Here is a 15636-nt window from a genome sequence, read left to right as displayed (position 1 = left end):
GTAAACAAGGAACGAGCCACCGCCTCAGCCTTCCTGTCCGTGAGATCCTTGAATGCAGGAGTGCCCTCAACCGGGATCGTGGTTACTTTATTTAACCTGGATACTGGGGGGTCCACGACCGGAGGAGCCGACCATTTCTTGAAAAGGCTTTCCTCAAAGGGGTAACGCACCGCCATGTATTTGGGGACCGAAAAGATCCGTTGCGGGCGACTCCATTCCTTGTAAGTGAACTTGTCAAAATAAGTCAGATATGGGAACAACTTAGGTGAACGTGTTGGCTTGCGGGACCCAAAAGGGACCGGTACATCAGCAGAGGAATCCACTGGCTCCTGAAGCTTCAGGGTATCACGCACAGCTGTGATAAGTGCTCCAACAAGCGCTTTGTCGTGCACGGACCCGGACAGGGACTCATCCCCACTGTCCAAACGGTCCTGGTCAGTGTCATCTGACAAGACTGAGCAGGGGTCACCGGCTCCAGCAGGACCCGAGTCTGCGGCAGAGCTCTCCCCAGAGGGGGGGGGGGGGGCGAGGCCGCTTTTTAGCACCTTTCTTCCCACGCACCACCTCTATCTTAGCAACAAACAAATTAAGGACCACCATCAGGGTGTCCATGGGAACTGCGCAGTCCACAGGTGACCCGATTGCAATTGCCTGGATTTCGGGGGAAAAACACCAGTTTCTGAAGCCATGCTGACCCTACCCTGTCTGCCACCCGAAGGGGACTAAGGACAGCGACAGTCCCACCCTCCTTTCTGCCACTGACTGAGGGGTTCTAACCCGCTGGACTCACCGCCCTGAGGAGTTCCGCGCTGTATACAGCAGTGCCTGTAGCGCTCGCAGATGCAGAGGGACCAAAGCTGTGTCGGTGGCAAGCCGTCAGAACGATTGCTGAAAGATCGCTGAGTGATCGGAAAAACATGTCCAGATTACACAGAAGGCCTTCCAGCGCTCTGGGATGACAAAGGAAGCTGAGGGCACAGGAAGCTGCTGCTAGAGCACAAAAAACATGTTCCGGCTTCAAGAAAATGGCCACCAGTGTTCTGAATAGGGAATCAACTGGAAAATGGCCGCTTGAAGCCCAGAAGCATGCTGTCCCTTGCCCACACTGAAAATAGCTGCCTGCCAGTGCCATGAGAGGCAGAAAACGTGGCAGACACAGCACTACACCAACACAGGGGCAAACCTCACAGGCACCTCCCGGGAATAAAGCTCTCAGGACCCAGGCACCCCAGTACAGCCAGAACCCAGGTGAGAACCCAGGGGCACAAACACACACCGCTCAGTGTTCATGCACAGCCCCGTGGGGGGGGGGGGGGAGGAGGGAAGTTAGGGACAGGGGAGAGGGGGGTGAGGGGGCCCCCCAATCTACCTCCCAGGGAATGTCCAGCTGTTCTACCCTGCCGAGACCGGGAGAGCTGTACTTACCAGTCCTGAAGAGCTGGGAGACATTCCATTGTAGTCATCTCCTGATCAGTACAGGGAAGGATACTGGCCCGGCATACTGTGATGCACACATTAGTAGCCCGGTCATATGTATGCCCCGGAGCATAAAAGCTCACAACCACCTCTGGAGCTGAGGTATGTCGTGGCCTGCAGAGCCGTAGCTGTGACCTGTACACGCTTGATGGCCGGACTGGGGAGACTACAAGGATAAGTGAACCAGCCTGTCACCCAGCCGGCTGTTGATAGAAGATCACAGGATCATTCATCTTGCGCAAAAAGCCAAGCTTCTGCATAAAAAAAAAAAAATCACAGACCTATGGGCCCGCAGGGTTCCTAGGTGTATCTCCTTCACTAGGCAAAATAAAATTGGAGGCTGCTAGGGCAGAGTATGGAGGATTGTAGCCTAGGGACCACCCCCCGGGGCAGAACTAAAGTTCTGAAGTGTCGTATTACAACTTTGCCTAGCAATCTCCAGTGATAGGGCTAACAACCCATTTTGTTAGAGAGGAGCTGTGTCGGTCGGTGAATATAAGAGAAAAGAAAACAATATGCTACAGGGTCATTTAAAGTTTTCCATGTCCCCAGCATATATTTTTCTTCCTCTACACCATCACTCTATTTAGCTGCAAGGAATGAGGAAAGACAGCACCACGTACGTTTAAGTCAAATTTACAGTGCGAGTGTACCCAGGGCTGTCTCCCACTCACAAAAAACATTCCTGGTTCAATCATCAAGCAACAATGCTTTTATAGCAGCTGCATTGAGTGGGGAGAAAAGCTAAAGAAGGACAATGCTGCAGAGGCCTCGGCTTTGAAGCAAACCTGTTGCTGTGTCCTGCATGGACAAAGTACAGGTTTGCTGTAACTTTTTCCTTTATACATCTATTCATGTTCAAAGTTGTACTCCTTTTCATGTAAAGGTTAACTCAAAGAACCCCCAAAGCTTTGATAAAATTTCAGTCTAGAACTGTCTTTATTTTAATTCATTATAGCTGCACATACTGTATAGTGCAATCAATGACCAAACATTTGACAGGGCTGCAGAAATTTAGTGCAGATCACACGGTTTCTTTGGATCATTAAGTAGAGGCTACAACTTGGCATGCTAATTTTTGAATGCAAAAAAAAAAAAAAAAAATGCAACATATGGTATTTTGCATGCAAAACTGTTTTAAGTGTCACACACACACACAATTTTAACTATGCATTCATATTGCATATAAAATCACAGTGCATGGGAGTGAACAAGCTCTTTGGTTTTAATATATAATGAAGACTAAAATTTATTTTTAGAAATATACAACAAAAACTGTGCTATGACAACCTTGTGCAAGTAGTTCTTCTCCAAGTTGAATTTCTTCAAGGAAAAACTTCTGAACAGCCTCTGCGTCTTTAAGGTCAGGCAACTGTAAGAAGATTCAAAGTTTCACTATATTAAAATAAACGTTTTCACAAGAAGCAGCTTTCCAAACATACCTTCAGACACCTTCATTAAAGAGGAAGTAAACCCTTCCAAACAACTTGGACCTATAGGTAAGCCTAGATTAAGGCTTACCTGTAGGTCCAAGCAATATCTCCTAAACCTATATGGTTTAGGAGATATTTGCCCGAAAATGGGCACCGCTGTCTACGGCGCATGCGCCGTAGACAGCGGAGCGCAGGCGCACTAAATGCGGCAAATCCAAGAATGGATTTGCCAAATTTGTCGACTCCCGTGCGCATGCGCGGGAGTGACGTCATCGCGGCTTCGCCGTATGACAGCGGCTGAGCTGCGAGGCGCGACTCCCGTGCGCATGCGCGGGAGTGACGTCATCGCGGTTGCGCCGCTGTCATTGGTCGGAGCTGCGAGATGCCACCAGCAAGATGGACGCGGCGGACTACAGGGATCAGCGGCGACTTCGCTGGCTCCTGTGTCAGGTAAGTGACACATAATGAGCTACTATGCGATGCATAGTAGTCCATTATGCTTTACCTTTGCAGGGAAAAAAAGAGGAAGTAAACCCATCAGGGTTTACTTCCTCTTTAACCACTTGCCACAAAGGAAAAAATTTGGCATTTCTCTCCTACAAGTAAAAATCTTTTTTTGCTACAAACAAAATCACTTATATGCAACGTTTTAAAAACCTTTACAGTCTGCCAGTTTAGTGTTACTAAACTCTGGTGCTAGAAATATTGCTCTCTCTCACACACATTTACAGTGACATCTTACATGACCAGCACATGAGCATGAAGGGTTGGTGCGCTTTAGATTGTTTTTATTTTATTTACATGTAAATTATAAAAACGTTTATTGCATCTTTTGATACCAGATCAACTATATACACAGAATACACACAAGCAACAAAAGGAGATAGATGCAATGAAATTTGGTCGGTTCAACAGGGTGCAGCATTCTATTTTCAAATTTACTGTGGCTGTGCGCTACTGGGAATTTTTACAAAACCTACAGTCAGGTCCATAAATATTGGGACATCAACACAATTCTAACCTTTTTGGCTCTATACATCACTATAATGGATTTGAAATGAAACAAGATGTACTTGACCTGCAGAATTTCAGCTTCAATTTGAGGGTATTTACATCCAAATCAGGTGAACGGCATATGAATTACAACAGTTTGTATATGTGCCTTCCACCTTTTTGGCAATTTGCGAAAGAGAAAAATGGCTGATAATGGAGCCGAAAATGGGGTGGGGCTCAGCCCCCCATTACGGGGGTGTCCTATAGCACAGAAGAGAGGACAGCCGCCATCACCTTCTGGTTGATTAGAGCGCAGGGAACATAACCGCTTTCGTTTCAATAGCCATGTTCCCCTCCGCGTGCCGTCACATAAGCCCATCCCCCTTGTCCGGGGAACTTGGACAGACAGAACACCCGTCCCAGATTTGGATGGGTGATCTGTCTAAGTGTCCGGACAAGGAGGGGCTGTATGTGACAGCGTGCGGAGCACAGCTATTGAAATGAAATACGTTATGTTCCTGGTGCTCTAATCAACCAGATGGCAGTGGCAGCTCTCCTCTTATCCCCTGCACAGGCAGGCTGGCTGCAATGGGGACGCAGGCAGGCAGGCTGGCTGCACTGGGGACGCAGGCAGGCAGGCTGGCTGCACTGGGGACGCAGGCAGGCAGGCTGGCTGCACTGGGGACGCAGGCAGGCAGGCTGGCTGCACTGGGGACGCAGGCAGGCAGGCTGGCTGCACTGGGGACGCAGGCAGGCAGGCTGGCTGCACTGGGGACGCAGGCAAACTGCACTAAGTTTTGGTATCAGTTTTTCGGCCTAGTGTATTTTTAATTTTCGGTATTTGTTTCGGCACCAAAAAGCCCATAAAGGTGCACACCTACTTATAACCTTGTGGGTACTCACTCCTGAATCCTCCTGAGCTTCCTCCTCTCCTGAATCTGATCGGGAGGAGTCCAGGTCAGTGTTTAAGGGAATTCTCCCGTCTCTGATCTGGACGATTCATAGTGTGGGACAAGGAAAGAGGGTTTTGTTTAACAAAATAACTCATCTAATCCTGGCCTCTTTCCAGTGTACTAAAGTGGACAAAAAGAGCTATAAAAAGATGGTTCCCCTAGGGTATTCTAGCTCCACTTGTAATAAGTGATACACTGGAAAAAGGCTCTGGCCAGGCCAGCTTACTTGTGATGAGCTGGCGTTGTACTCCCCCGGAGTGTTCGATGCCTCAACGGTGCTCTGTTGATATTGACGTCTAAAGAGCATGCTGTTGCGTATTTAAATACACCAGCTCAGCATACCTCTTGGCTCTCTGCACCGGAAGCTACAACCTCCAGCATGCAGTAATGACATCATATCCACCAGAATGCCCAGCGGTTTCCAGGTCATGGCGTCCTACAGCCAGGAGAGTAGGGCTGCAACTAACGATTATTTTCATAATCGATTAGTTGGCAGATTATTGTTTCGATTGATAACCTTAAAAAAAAAAAAAAAAAAAAAAGTAATTTTGCTACATTTTTACATATTTTTTGGCCCGATTTCTTGGGCATATTAAAAAAAAAACAAATTTCCGCAAAAACGCATTATTGCATGCTTTTCTGCAGCTTCTCCATTGAAGTATATTGAACCAAAAAAACAAAATAGCACTGTTTTCGTTAAAAAAAGTCCTAGTCTTTTCCAAATACGCAGCAGCTGAAGAAATCATGGATGTGAACGTGTCCCATAGGTAACCATGTAAACGAACTGTAGTGTGTTTCTGCAAAAAGCACCAAAAAATAAAGAGGTGTGACCCAGGCCTGAGATGTTTAGTAACATAATGCGGTTAAAAAAAAAACTAAAATTAGAGCAAAAAGAGCAAATAATCGCTACTGTAAGGGGTTCATTTTTTACTATGGGACAGTGAAAGTAATATTTACAGTACCGATTTGCTCTTTTTGTACTATAAAGGGCTAATTTTAGTTTTTTTTCTAACCCCATTATGTTAGTGGCCGATTAATCGATTATGAAAATAGTAATCGATTAATTTGATAATCGATTAGTTTCAGCCCTACAGGAGAGCAAGCTCTCTTAAAGCTGACGCAGTCGCTCTGCCATCCCTGCCCACTCCCTCGCCCGGCACTGGAGAGAGAGAGAGAGAGGGGGGGGGGGGGGGACTCAATACCAACGTGGAAGGAACACGTGGCCTGCGCAGAGGAAGGCCTCCTGGCCTTTAAGGTGAGGGGAATTTTCGGCTGGTCTGGACAGCCCTTGATGCTCTCTCACTCCATCTCTCCTAAAAGACATTTCCCCTAGGCAACATGTCTCCGGCTGAGGAAACAAAAAACTGACCAAATGCCTGAGGGACTGCCTTTTAAAAAGATGGAGGCAATGTGTTTCCTGTCTGCGGAGAGGAGCTCCCTTTCTCAAGGGCTGTCCTGGAAGATGACTTGGGGAAAATAGGATTTTTGTACTCACTGTAAAATCCTTTTTAACCCTTTTAATTCACAGGCCAACACAACTCTCTAACAAAATGGGTTGTTAGCCCTATCACTGGAGATTACTAGGCAAAGTTGCAATACAACACTTCAGAACTTAGTTCCACCCAGGGGGCGGTCCCTTAGGCTACAATCCCCCACACTCTGCCCCAGCAGCCTCAGTACGTCAACAAGCAGTATAACGTAAAGATAAAAAGGAGGGGAGGGTGCTGTGTCGGTCAGGGAATTACAGAGAAAAGGATTTTACGGGGAGTACAAAAAAAAAATCCTATTTTCTCTTATATTCACCGTCTGACAGCTCCTCTCTAACAAAATGGGACGTCACCAAGCAGTGCCAAACGAGGGGTGGGAAAAAAGCAAAAACTTCATCCACCATGGCAAGTGGGAACTAGTGAACAAAAACCCACAAAAAACAGCAGTGAGTGGAAAACCACCACAAAATAACAGGGCATCCTCAACAGGAGTGATCCAAGACCACAGCAAACTGTGGAAGTAATGCAACAGTGCATTAACATAACAGTACTTATCGAAAAAAATATTGATTGCATATTCAATTGCAACTACACGGCCGCCTGCAAAACTTTGCGGCCAAAAACAGGCATCAGCTGATGCACTGATGTCTACCATGTAGAACTTGCTAAACGTATGGACAGACAACCAGGTCGCCGCTTTACACACCTGGGCGACAGACGATAAGGCAGACACCTGGCCTTTGATAGTACTCAAGGCCAGCTTAATTTCTAATCCCATCTGGAGGAATTCAAGGCTCCTACTCATGACAAAATTTCCTTGGGGTGCCAATCCCTGGATTCACACCAGGAGACATATGCCTTCCAGACTCTAATATATGACTCTGGAGGCTAGCTTCCTAGCATTAACCAAAGTAGAAACTACTGAAGCCGACAGCCCAAGGTCTTTCAGAATGTGTGTCTCAATAGCCATACCATTACATTTAGCGTTTGTAAGGTAGGATGGAATACCGGACCTTGCGAGAGAAGGTTTGGCCACAGGGGTAGTGCCATCTTTACGATCTCGGCAAATCAAGATCTCCTGGGCCACAAAGAATCACCACCTTCCCTTCTTGCTTGATCCTGCGAAGACGACGCAGAAGCAGAACAGGAGGAAACGGGGAATGCATAGATCAGGCAAAACTGATCCCATGGAAAAACCAAGGCATCTGTTTTTCAAATGCCATTGGATCCCTTGTGCTTAACACAAAGTTGTCGATCTTGTTGGTGAACCTGGACGCAAACAGATCTACATCTGGAACGCCCCATTTTTGACATATTGACAGGAAGAGGTCGGGGTGAAGGGACCTCCCTCTGGGCCGCATGACTTCTCGTGCCCCCTTGGTGATTGATATAGGCCACTGCTGTGGCATTATTAAATTGGATCCGGACAGGACAATTCCATAGTCTGAGCATCCAGGCCTCTAGGGCCAGGAATACTTCCTGAATCTCTAGAATATTGATGGGCAAGGTAATCTCAGATTCAGACTATTTCCATTGGACAGACGCTTCTTCCAGGACTGCTCCCCAGCCCACAAGGCTGGCATCTGTTACCACATTCCAGGTAACTGGTAGAAAGGATTTTCCTTTTTGAAGATTATTGGATATGAACCACCAATTGAGGCTCTGAAGCACTTCGGGGGATAAACGCACTGGGAAGTTCAGAGCTTGGGACCTTCTTGTTCCAAGTTGACATGATACTGTTTTGCAGCAGTCTTGAATGAAACCTTGAAAGAAGCCACCATCTTACCCAATAATTTCATGCAAAGTCCAATAGAAGGATTCTTGGTTTTGACCAACTGAATCAGTTCCTTTATGGAAGTGATCCTTTCCTGGGGCAAAAACACTTTCTTCAGAACTGTATCTATGATCAGCCCCAAGTACTGCCATATCCTTGAGGGTTTTAAAGAGGATTTCTCTAGGTGGAGAATCCAACCTAGGTATTCCAGGTAGCTGACTGTGGTGACCAAACTTTAAGTGGGCTACCGAATGATCTATCAAGAGTAGATTGTTTAAGTAGGCTAGTAGCGTTATATCTTGAGCCCTTAGCCTGGCTAAAGGAGGAACCAGGACCTTTGTAAACACTCAAGGTGCAGTAGCCAGACCAAACGGCAGAGCTACAAACGGAAAATGAAGATGAAGATTTTCTACCTCAAAGCGTAGAAATTTCTGGTGAGCGGGTTAAATTGGCACATGAGATAAGCATCCTTGATGTCGATTGACAGAAATTCTCCCCCTTGTAGGATGGAGACTACTGATCAGATTGACTCCATGCAAAAAGAAAAAAATATTCAAAAACTGGTTTAGATCTTTGAGATCCAAAATGGGTCCGACATCCCCGTTTGGTTTTGGAACCATGAAAAGATTTGAATAAAACTAATCATTGCTCTTCCAAGGGGCCCACCGATATCACTCTTTGGAGACAAGAGATGATCCAAAGCAAGAAAGATTTTTTTCAATGGATCTCTGGGAACGATTGACCTGAGAAAATGAGACGGGAACTCTCGGAAATCCGGTTTGTTATCTAGAGAAATTGAGGAAGCCACCCATCTGTCTTGACATTGTTCCTGCCAAACCCTTGAAAATTGAAGCCCCCCCCCCCCCCCCCCACTCGAGCGAGCGGGGACACCCCTGCATAAGGAGGCTTTAGTATTTTGTTTTGTGGATTTCCTCCCCCAGGTCCTCTTTTGGCCCTGGGTCTGACCCTGAGGTTTACTTGAACCCAGACGGTGGAGGCCGTCATGACTGCCTGGAGACTGATGCCCCTGGCACTGGAGAAGAAGCACGTTTAAAAGAAAAATGCTTAAACTTATTCTTAACCAATAAAAGGAAACTTCTCCCATTAGAAATTCTTTGGATATACTTATCCAGAACGTCTCCAAATAACTGTTCACTAAGAAACGGGAACTGGCCAAGAGCATTTTTCATGGAGCGTCGGCTGACCAATTTTTCAACCATAGGATTCTACGCACATGTACCAGCCCTAGAATGAGCCATGATGCCTGGAGAATAGAATTTTTCATAGCGTCGACTGTAAAACACAAAGCTTCTGATATCCCGGCCAAATCCTGGGCCTGCTGATCAGAAATAACCTTGCGTGCCTCTATTATCTGGTCCTTTAAGGACTGAGATACTCCAATCGCTGCCAGCCCAGGCTGAACAACTTAACCTGCGAGCAAAATAGTTTTTAAAAAGGAATTCCAACTTGGAATCTGTCGGATCCTTTAGCATATGAGCATTGTCTACTGCACAAGTCAGGTTTTTGTTTACAGAGGATATAGCAGCGTCAATTTCTGGAATTCCACATTTCTTACAGAACTCTTCCTCCATAGGATAAAGTATTAAACACTTTTTCGGAGGGAAAAATAGGCTTTTTTGTACTCACCGTAAAATCCTTTGATCTGTAATTCACTGACCGACACAGCTCCTCTCTGTAACAAGTGGGTTGTTAGCCGTATCACTAGGAAAATACTAGGCAAAGTTGTAACACTCAGAACTCTTAGTTCCGCCCGGGGCTACAAGCCCCTAACCCTGCAAAGCAGTACAATGTAAAGATAAAAGGAGGGGCGGATGCTGTGTCGTTTGGTGAATTACAGAGAAAGGGATTTTACGGTGAGTACAAAAAAAAAAATCCTATTTTCTGTTATATTCACCGACCGATACAGCTCCTCTGTAACAAATGGGATTCCCCAAAACAGTGCCAAAACGAGGGGTGGGAAAACTGCATAGAAACTTCATCCACCATGGCAAGTGGGAACTAGTGAAACTATACCCACAAAAAAAAAAAAAAAAAAAAAAAAAAAAAAAAAAAAAAAAGCAGCAGTGCATGGAAAACCACCACAAAAAAAACAGGAGCGATCCCCAGACCGCACCAAACTGCGGAAGTAATGCAACAGTGCTTTAACATAACAGTACTGCGTTTTTTTCCCAAAAAAACAGGAAAAAAAAATATCTATTGCATATTCAATTGCAACTACACGGCCATCTGCAAAACATTGCGGCCAAAACACACATCAGCCGATGCACTGACATCTACCTTGTAGAACTTGGTAAACGTATGGACAGACAACCAGGTGTTGGAAAGCCCAAGACGTTTTGATTGCCCTTGTGGAGTGGGCCGTGACGGGAAAGGGGGCATTGCCCCTTCAAGGCATAGTCTTGTACTACAATCTGTCTGATCCACCTGGAAATGGTGGCCAACGAGACCTGCATGCCTTTCTTTGGACCAGCCACCGAAACAAACAGTGAGTCCGACTTCCGAAAGGGAGCCGTGACAGACAAATACACCTTTAGAGTCCTAACCACGTCCAGAGTGTGAAGGGCAACCTCCTTAGGGTGCTTCGCTCTGAGGACACAGATGGTAATACAATGTCCTCATTGATATGAAAAGCCGAGACCACTTTCGGTAGAAAAGACGGTTGCGGACGCAACACCACCTTATCCCTATGGATAACCAGAAAGGGCAACTTGCAGGACAAGGCCACCAGTTCCCAAACCCTCCTGGCCGATGTAATGGCCACTAGAAAGACCACTTTCTGGGAAAGAGTCAACAGGGGAATCTCCCTGATATTTTCAAACAGTGGTTTTTGAAGCGCCGACCACACCAGGTTCAAATCCCAAGGGGGTAACAGTGGACGCACCTGAGGGACTACATGTCGTACCCACTGAACGAAGGTACTCACTAAGGAGTGCGATGCCAGGGGTCACTGAAAAAAAGACAGCTAAGGCGGAAATTTGCCCTTCGATGGTGCTTAATGCCAATCTCTGGTCTACTCCTTGCTGGAGAAACAGCAGGATCCTGGATATGGAAAAGGAGTGCGGATGCCATCCTTGCTCCTCACACATGGAGATGTAAGCCTTCCAGGTACGATAGTATATCTTCCGAGAAGAAGATCAACGCCAATACTGGAGCCAGTACCTTGGTAAAGACTCGGAGTCCTTGGAGTGCAGCGACTACTGAGCGAACTGACTCCATTCTGAACCTCTGCACTTTCACAAAGTGATTGAGGGCTTTTAGGTCCAAGATCGGACGTACCCCTTCCTTCTTGGGAACCACAAACAGATTTGAGTAGAATCCCTGGAAGCATTCCAAGTCCGGAACCGGTACAATCACCCCGCAAATTCAACATACCTTACCGCCCCCAACAGGGCCTCCCGGTGAACCAGGGCTACGGTATGCTGGAGGGGAAGAATCAGTTTAGTGGCCTAGAGAGAAACTATCTTGTAGCCTGTGGAAATCAGATCGCAGACTCATTGGTCGGATAACCGGGAGGACCACTGGGCTGCAAAGTCCCGAAGGCGACCCCCTACCCGAGACATGGGTGGGGGCAAACCTTCATGTGGTAGCACTTTTATTCGCAGGCTTGCGGTTTCAGGGACGTTTCTGACCATCCGCGGGGCGTCCTGTCAGGCTGGGGACGTTTTGTCGAGGCTCCGGGCGGACGAAATAGCTGTTTGAGAGCAGAAAAAGGAGGGCCCTTGCCTACGGCGTGGCTCCTTAGCCTTCCTGGCCTGTGGGAGTAGGGTACGCTTACCACTAGTGGCATTTTTAATAATGTCATCTAATGAGGCTCCAAAGAGCCGGTTGCCAAGGAAGGGAAGACCCGACAGGGCTTTTTGGGATGCCTGGTCAACAGAGCAGCATTTTAGCCAAATTAGGCACCTCAGCAACACAGCTGACACTGAGGCCCTGGATAACAGAGGGAGAGTATCCAGGGTAGCGTCACAGATGTACTTAAGGCCTTGTACTAGTTGTTATGCTAGTTCCACGCAGACAGGGGAAGCCTGTTCTCCCAATTCATGGTGTAAAAGTTTTGCCCACTCAGTCAGTGTCTGCAACACAAATGCGGATGCCAGTACAGGTCGCACGGCTGACCCCACAACCGTAAACAAGGAACAAGCCACCGCCTCGGCCTTCCTGTACGTGGGATCCTTGAATGCAGGAGTCCCCTCAACAGGGATTGTGGTTACTTTATTTAACCCAGATACAGGGAGGTCCACGACTGGAGGAGCCGACGATTTCTTGAGAAGGCTTTCCTCAAAAAGGGGTAACACACTGCCATGTATTTGGGGACCGAAAAGGTCCGTTGCGGATGACCCCATTCCTTGTAAATTAACTTGTCAAAATAAGTCAGATACGGGAACACCTTAGGTGCATGTGCTGGCTTGCGGGACCCAAAAGGGACCGGTACATCAGCAGAGGGATCCGCTGGCTCCTAAATCTTCAGGGTATCATGCACAGCTGTGATAAGTGCTCCAACAATCGCTTTGTCGCACCCGGATGGGGACTCATCCTCACTGTCCGAATGGTCCTGGTCAGCGTAGTCTGACAAGACCATAGCAGGGGTCACCAGCCTCAGTAGAACCCGAGTCTGCATCAGAGCTCTCCCCAGAGGACCCACATACCGCCTCCATCTTGGCAACGAACGAACTGAGGACCGTCGTCAGGGTGTCCATGGGAACTGTGCAGTCCGCAGGTGGCCCGGATGCAATTGCCTGGATTTCGGAGGAAGAAACACCAGTTTCTGAAGCCATACCGACCCTTACCCTGTCTGCCACCCGAAGGGGACTTAGGACAGTGACAGTCCCACCCTCCTTGCTGCCGCCGACTGAGGGGCTCTAACCCGCCAGACTCACCACCCTGAGTTCCGCGCTGTTCACAGCAGTGCCTGTAGACCCCAGTGCTCCCAGGGGCAGAGGAAACCAAAACGGTCGGTGGCAGTTCGTCAGAATGATTGTTAAACTATCTTCAAAACATGCTCAGACTACATAAAACAGCCACCCAACGTCCAGTAAAAACAGACAGGAAGCGGAGAGCACATGTAGCTGCTGCTGGAGAACACTGAAACGTGCTCAGGCTTCTAGAAAATGGCCGCCAGTGTCCTGCAGAGGAAAGCACTGGGAAAATGGCCGCTTGAAGCCCAGAAGACATGCTGCCCCCACCCACACCTGAAATGGCCGCCGGCCAGCTTCCATGAGGGACAGAGACAGAAATGTGGCAGACACACAGCGCTGCACTGAAAACACAGCCAGACCCTCACAGGCACCTTCCAAGAGCTTAACACACAGGATCCAGGCACCACCAGCCAGCCCCCTATCCCAGGTAAGAGCCCTCAGGGATCTTACACACACACCGCTCCGTACCACATGTGACATCCCCCCGTGGGGGGGGGGGGGGGGGGGGGGAATAGGGACAGGGGAGAGAAGAGACCCCCGATTCGATCTCCCAGGGAATGCCCAGCTGCTCAACCCTGCCGGGCCAGGGGGAGCTGTACTTACCAGTCATGAAGAGCTGGGAGACATTCCATTGTAGATCTACACCTGATCGGTACAGGGTAGCTACTGGCCTCGGCATACTGTGACGCAGACATCAGTAGCCCGGTCATAGGTACGCCCCGGAGCATAAAAGCTCACAACCACCTCTGGAGCTGAGGTATGTTGTGGCCTGCCAAGTTGTAGCTGCGACCTGCACACGCTCGATGGCCAGACTGGGGAGACTACAAGGATAAAGGTATCCAGCCTGTCACCGAGCTGGCTGTTGATAGTAGATCTTAGGCTCAATCATCTTGCGCAAAAACCCAAGCTTCTGCTCAAAGCACGGACCGATGGGAGGAATCCTAGGCAAAAGGAAACTGATGCTGCTTTGCAGGGTGGGGGGGGTTGTAGAGGGACCACCCCCCCCCCCCCCCCCCGGGAGGAACTAAGAGTTCTGAGTGTTGTGTTACAACTTAGCCTTATCACTAGGCAAACAACCCATTTGTTACAGAGCGGAGCTGTGTCGGTCGGTGAATATAAGAGAAAACCTGTTTATCTGGGTGCTCCCACACAGAATACATAAGCTTTTTTTAGCCATGAATGGATAGGAAAAAGCATGACCAGATTGTGGAGGCTTTAGTCAACTGACTGCGTTACTGGCAGTAAAAATGTGGAGGGGACCAATTCAGTGAGATTGTACCAACAACCTTTCCTGCGAACCTAATCCTTCCACATTAGGTTGGAAGGAGACATCAGCCTCTTCCTGGTCCTTTGAGAGAAATGTGTCATCTCTCGCCCCTTGTTCCTCAGCATGAGGGTCCGGAGCAATGGACGGGGACCTGCTACGCTTAGTCCCACTGTAGGATGTGATTAAGGCATCAATTTTCTGCTCCAAGCTTATAATGGTTGAATAAAAAAAACCCCTTAGTAATATACACAGGGGCTGCAGTGTTAAGAGCAACTGCAACACTTGCCCCTCTTGATGGCTCACTCTGACCAGCCATATTACTCTAAGGGGAGGATGCCATCTTTTTTCAGATAGTTCTAGGCTCCCCAGTGACTATAGTCCTTCTAGAGTACTTGTTTGAGGCGTTTTTAACCCCTCCTTCTGACCATAGCAATAGTCTAGCCCTGCTGCTGCTGCTGCTATTAATGCTCAGCCTGATGCAGTAGTAAATGTGTCAAAAGGAATGCCTGTGTTACCAAAACCTGTATTACATGCCACCTTTGCTCGGTCCCTCTGCAGTTTGCAACAGCAACAATGGTGCCTTTTGAGGAAAGCCACCGCCGCCTGGTTGACTGAAGGTCCTTACCCTGCTGGAAGGTGAATCTCTACCCCAGCCTCAAGTCTTTTGTAGACTCAAGTTTTCTTCTAAAGATTGCCCTGTATTTTGCCCCATCTTTCCATCAACTCTGACCAGCTTCCCTGTCCCTGCTTTATAAAAGCAGCCTCAAAACATGATGCTTCCACCACCATGTTTCACAGTGGAAATGGTGTGTGCATGGTGATTTGCAGTGTTAGTTTTTTGCCACACATAGAGTTTTCCTTTTAGGCCAAAAAGTGCAATTTTGGTCTCATCTGACCAGAGAACCTTCTTCCACGTTTGCTTTGTCCCCCACATGGCTTCTTGCAAAGTGCAAATGGGACTTCTAATGGTTTTCTTTTAACAATGGCTTTTTCTTTGCTACTCTTAAATAAAAGGCCAGATTTGTGGAGTGCATGACTAATAGCTGTCCAGTGGACAGATTCTCCCACCTGAGTGGTGGATCTCTGAAGCTCCTCCAGAGTTACCATGGGCCTCTTGGCTGCTTCTCTGATTAATGCTCTCCTTGTCCAGTCTGCCCCAGTTTAGGTGGACAGCCATGTCTTGGTAGGTTTGCAGTCGTGCCATAACCTAACCCTGCTTTAAACCTTTCTACAACTTTATCCCGGACCTGACTGATGTGTTCTTTGGCCTTCATGATGATGTTTATCAAGGTTTTCTAACAAACCTCTGAGGGCTT

The 15636-nt window shown here is 47.8% G+C and overlaps 1 protein-coding gene across 1 annotated transcript in view; it reads right to left on the bottom strand.

The window, feature by feature from the left end:
* TOMM20 (translocase of outer mitochondrial membrane 20) overlaps window positions 1-15636 on the bottom strand; it is a 162953-nt gene that overhangs the window by 31875 nt on the left and 115442 nt on the right. Inside the window, exon 3 of the mRNA XM_077486554.1 lies at window positions 2767-2848. Within this exon, the coding sequence (XP_077342680.1) occupies window positions 2767-2848 (82 nt within the window). The remainder of the gene's footprint in view (window positions 1-2766; window positions 2849-15636) is intronic.

Source organism: Lithobates pipiens, unplaced genomic scaffold (assembly GCF_037356315.1).
Source record: "Lithobates pipiens isolate NorthernLeopardFrog02 unplaced genomic scaffold, aLitPip1_a1.2 Scaffold_18, whole genome shotgun sequence".
Taxonomy (NCBI): Eukaryota; Metazoa; Chordata; class Amphibia; order Anura; family Ranidae; genus Lithobates; species Lithobates pipiens.
The sequence above is the reverse complement of the archived record's forward strand: the minus strand, read 5'-3'. Positions and strand labels throughout refer to the sequence as shown.